At 31.7% G+C, this 5,367-nt stretch overlaps 1 protein-coding gene across 1 annotated transcript in view; it reads left to right on the top strand.

The window, feature by feature from the left end:
• The first annotated feature begins 2,479 nt into the window (after positions 1-2,479).
• LOC110414891 (protein DETOXIFICATION 21-like) overlaps positions 2,480-5,367 on the top strand; it is a 6,419-nt gene continuing 3,531 nt past the window's right edge. The window contains exons 1-4 of the mRNA XM_089783323.1: positions 2,480-2,831; positions 3,887-4,428; positions 5,042-5,128; positions 5,245-5,301. Of these exons, the coding sequence (XP_089639449.1) occupies positions 2,577-2,831; positions 3,887-4,428; positions 5,042-5,128; positions 5,245-5,301 (941 nt within the window). The 5' untranslated portion in view covers positions 2,480-2,576. The remainder of the gene's footprint in view (positions 2,832-3,886; positions 4,429-5,041; positions 5,129-5,244; positions 5,302-5,367) is intronic.

Genomic DNA, 5,367 nt, shown 5'->3' with positions numbered 1-5,367 from the left:
AAATTAAATATCCTTTCAGTGATCAAAAGTCATAAGACTTTGTTTTGGATTGACAAAAGACATGCCTAGGACAATTACAACTGTTCTTCCTATACAAGGGTCATCTGACATATAAGTGCACAAATTTAATACTCTACCATTATTTTCAAATTTGGCTTTGAAACAGAAAAGAAAAAAATTTACTTGATGAAGAAACTCCTTTCCTTCGCCATTATCATAATTTTGCATTGTAGAAAATGAACAAGTAATCAGCACAGAAGGAACATGGAAAGATACCAAAACAAACTGTCTTTTTCAAATCCTTTTTCCATGAAAAATATTTATAAAAAATTTGTTTGCTTTTTAGGTATTTTTAAAAATAACTCTTAAAAATAAAATATTTTAAAAAATAGTCATTTTTATAGTTTTAACTATTTTTAGTTAAGTTGGATAAAAATAACTTTAATAAAATTATATGTCATGTATAAAAACATGTTATACATCATGATTAAGTTATTACACGTTATGTATAAAAATATGTTACACGTCATGGTTAGGTTGTTATATACCATGTACAAAAATATGTTACACACCTTAGTTAAGATGTTACACGTCTTGATTAGGTTATTACACGTTATGTACAAAAACATATTACACGCCTTGGTTAAGTTATTACACACTATGTTAAAGAAATATTATTGTTACACATTATGTACACAAAAACATGTTACACACTATAGTTAAAAAATATTGTAACACGCCATGTTGAAAAAAAAAATTATTGTTTTGAAAAAATATTATTGTTACACGCCATATTCAAAAATATTTTGTTACACTTTAATACTTAAAATGTTGTTACTTACGAATTAAAACTTCAAATTTTCTCTTACTTTGTCATTTCTTTTTATTTTTTTAGAACAATTTGACATCGATTAAAGTGTTTCTAACATGTTTTTATAAATCAAAACATAAATTTTTTTTATCTAAAACACCTATATGGACTAAAAATTGAAAAAAATTTCTTCTAAAAATCTCGATTTATAAATTTCAAATTCTTGAGTTTATTGATATCTAGGTCTTAAATTAACCCAATTAAAAGTAATTTTAAATATCTATAATCATTTCTACCATTTTAGTTTTATCTAAAATACTTAAAAATTTAAATTTTTAAATAACCACCCATCCAAGCATATCAAAATAATCGTTTGGTGTCTTGAAAGTATAAGAAAGAGAAATTTAAAAATACGGTAGAAATAAATAGAAAGTATAGCAGACAAATGTCAAAGAGAGAAATAAATAAAATTAGAGAGAGTGGAATGATGAGAGAGAGAAATCGAAAGCATAAATATGAAGAACTTGTGATAAATAATTTAATTTATTTGAAATAATTTTAAAAATATTTTTATTAAATTATGATTAAATATATCTAAAAATATTAAATTTATTTTCATAGTTATTTTTGAAATACCCTTACCAAATAAGATTATTTCTTATAGTTTTTTTTCTTTCTTTGATTCTAAGACTTAAGATTGGAGTCGAGATTAGCGGGATATTCAGGTTTCCAATACCACATGAAATATAAGCCATTTTTTAAGTAATCTTACTGGTAATATTAATTAAGATTAGCGAAATTGGTATATGATATCTAAGTTGTCGTTTTAAGCAAGGATTGCATATTCTTATACAGTGAATCCCGATGTTCAAAAAATAAATAAACCTTTATCGAATTTAAAATAGAAATGAGTAAATTAAAAACAGTTAAGGTACAAAATATGAATTTTTTAATTTGAATCGTACTGGGACTATAAATAGATTAATGCTGTCAAATAGGACAAGACATGGGCAGAAAATCTGATTGTCGTTTTCGGATTGAAAAGTCCTATAGGGCTTTATATCATAGGTTAATGCTTCATTCTGTCTTACCTGAATAACCATGCATAAAAATAGTCAAGTATTTTTACTTCAGTTGTGATTATCTTCATTCATCACTTATTTTTTTTTTTGATAAATCATAAATTTTTACTCGAATTAGAATAAATTTGGATTAGAATTTAATTAATTGAAGATATAGTGAAGTGGTTAAGTTTCCCAGATGAAAAAGCATCTTAATCGGACAAAGACTCGAGGAGGCACGTGAGTATTCGTTTGTAATATTTTACTACATATATAACACGTGTTGAATTATGTTAAACTTTTGTCTTTAATCTGTAACCGTTGGGTGAATAAATCTTTCATTCATATTGGGTGTTCGCTGTAATATTAGCTACACTTAAAAATGGACCGTCATAATTTGATGAATAATTTGTATAGTAGTTAATCAAAATTAACAAAGAATAAAAAAGGGAAACCTTTGATCCTAATTCTCGTTTGGAAATTGATTTAACATTACGTAAGTATTAGTGCATTATTGAATAAGGAAGGCAGGACAAAGAATAGAAAAAGAAAGAAAACTTGTCGCTAAATATTGTGCCGTGATTAAATTTTTCTCTCTTTAGTATGATCACGCCCCATGCAATTAATGCGGACCCTGTTGGTCTACAATAATTTAAAAGCGGCTCTAAAGGAAAAGACCTTGGAAACGGTCTGGTTGTAGAAGGATGGAAGGAGATATCAACCAGAAGCTGCTGGCAGGAACAGAGAATACTGTGGTCGAGGAAGTGAAATTTAGAGAAAAATTATGGACAGAGACAAAGAAGATGTGGGTTGTGGCTGGCCCAGCAATTTTCACCAGGTTTTCTACCTTTGGTGTTACTGTAATCAGTCAAGCCTTTGTTGGTCACATTGGTGCTACTGAGCTCGCTGCTTATTCCCTTTGTTTCACTGTCCTTTTGAGGTTCGGCAATGGTGTTCTGGTATGTACATACTTTAGTTTCAATTCTTCCCTCTTTTCTGTTGCTTTTTATTCTTTTCTTTTTGTCTTGAGCTTCGGGGTTTAGTTGCCAGGAGTGATGGCTTTTTTTGACTTTTTCTTGTAGGAATTTAGTTAGCAGACGGTTTTGCTAACCTTTTTACCTTCCTTGTAGTAATATAGTTCCTGGACGGAGATTGGTTTCTTGTTTGGGGTTCTTTTGCTTTTCTGAAATGGGATTATGGTGTTCTTGATCAACATCACCATTATTTCTAATCTGTTTTTTTGGGTTCTGGTTGTGAGATAGATTGAGATTTTATAATTTTGTGCTCATGGTTGTTGAGACGTATCTTCTTATGGCGTGCTTCAGAGGAAGTATTGTTTACTTCTTTGGTCTAAAAATTAAAAACTAGCCCATTTAAGTGCCCTGGTGAGAATTTTGAGTGCTATTAGTTTATCATGAGCTGCTTTCTTTACCTCAAATTACTTAAAGAGGCGTTCATATGGCTAATTAAGTTCTAGCATAATCAAAGATTCACCATACCAGAAATGATGTTTCAAAGGTTAGTGTTTGTCATCTCAGAAAGAGGACAGTTTTGCCTGGGTTTCTGTTAAGGCCAAGAGGTCTAGATTTTAAGTCAATCTGAGATGATTAGTTATTGTGTTCCATGGCTGATCAAGTTCAAAATTTATGTGAAGAATCTGTTTATTTCTACTTAACATCTTAGCCATGGGTTTGAATTTCATTTTGAGAAACATAAAGGCCAATGTATTATTCTTGGGAAACCATTAATATCAGATATGCTCCGGATATTTTTCCTCTGTGATATGTTCTTAGAGTTTTGTGAATCGTGTCATGCACAAAGTCAAGGATTCCCTTTTTGATTTTAAAGGGTCTAATTAGTCAATCTCCAATTTTACTCTGTCTGAGTTTTCATTGTACTTGAGATCACCAATATTGCATAAAATTGCATCTGAAAGTGGCTCAAGTGACTGATATTACATTCTAAAAACTTTTTTTTTCCCCACATTTATTGATGTTTGATTTTGAATGTGCAGCTGGGCATGGCCAGTGCGTTGGAAACTCTGTGTGGTCAAGCATTTGGAGCAAAACAATACCATATGCTTGGGCTATACCTTCAAAGATCATGGCTAGTTTTGTTTATGACTGCATGCTGTCTTCTTCCTCTATATATTTTCGCTACCCCACTTCTGATCGCATTAGGCCAGGATGAGAAAATAGCGGGAGTGGCAGGATATATCAGTCAATGGTTTATCTTTGTTGTGTTTTCTTTCATCGTATCCTTCACCTGCCAAATGTTCCTGCAAGCACAGAGCAAGAATATGATTATTGCATACTTGGCAGCATTCTCTATCGGAATCCATATCTTTCTTTCATGGCTTTTGGCTATGAAATTAAACTTCGGGCTCGCAGGAGCAATGTCATCTACGGTTTTGGCCTATTGGCTACCAAATATAGGTCAGATTTTGTTTGTTACATGTGGAGGGTGCAAGGATACATGGAAGGGTTTCTCAATGTTAGCTTTCAAGGATCTCGGGCCAGTTGTAAAGCTATCTTTGTCATCTGGTGCTATGCTTTGGTAAGGTTTCAATGAATTTATGACTCTTTGAAAGAACTGGCAGGGGAAGTTTGCTTTATATGGATTAATATGAAGTTAAACATTGACAAAGTGGAATAAGACCTGATGTAAAGGCCAAATTTTTATTAGGAGAGGGATTTATATATGTTTTACATTAGTGAATTGGCCATGTTCTTGGACAAAATCAATCTCTGCAAAAACTAGGCTTAAGCTTCAGATAGTTTATGTTTTTGCCAAACCAAACATATAATCTAGCTGCACATGATAATTAAATGCAAAGTTGAAGAAGACTAGCTTAAAAGTATATGATGTTGGATTGTCTTTGATTAGCACGGTTATCAAATTTCAAGGCTGCAGGATTGTAACTGAATAAAAATCATCTTATGTGCAGAGCTGATGAACTATTTTATTCTTCTTTTTGTTTAGTAGCTGATGATGGAATTTGATATTTCTGTTTGTAATCAGGGCAAACTAACTATCCATGATCGTTTGAAAGTACTGTATTGTATTTTCAGATTTGAGTATTACACTAATACTTTAATTGGAATAAGTAACCCCCAACCTCCCCTTTACATTGGAAGATTTTGATTTGAGAATTTTTTGGGTTTATCAGTCTTGAGCTCTGGTACAACACAATCTTGGTTCTTCTAACAGGAAATCTGAAAAATGCTCAGGTTGCAATTGATGCTCTTGCCATCTGGTAAGTCCTTCTGGCATCCTTTCCCAATGGGCTTAAAAGGTTTCACTTTCTTTTGTTGTTCCCATCCTTATATTGGCTATGCCATGCTACTAATATGTATGTGTCCTTGTTTGCAGCCTGAACATTAATGGATGGGAAATGATGATATCCCTCGGTTTCTTGGCTGCAGCAAGGTATTATCAGCTTAAAGCTTGAACCAGACCATGGATTTTATATTGCGTTTGCTATGAGTTAAATAT

The sequence above is a fragment of the Theobroma umbraticum genome, unplaced genomic scaffold, assembly GCF_002168275.2.
Source record: "Theobroma umbraticum cultivar Fairchild unplaced genomic scaffold, ASM216827v3 scaffold_147.0, whole genome shotgun sequence".
NCBI lineage: Eukaryota > Viridiplantae > Streptophyta > Magnoliopsida > Malvales > Malvaceae > Theobroma > Theobroma umbraticum.
The sequence above is the reverse complement of the archived record's forward strand: the minus strand, read 5'-3'. Positions and strand labels throughout refer to the sequence as shown.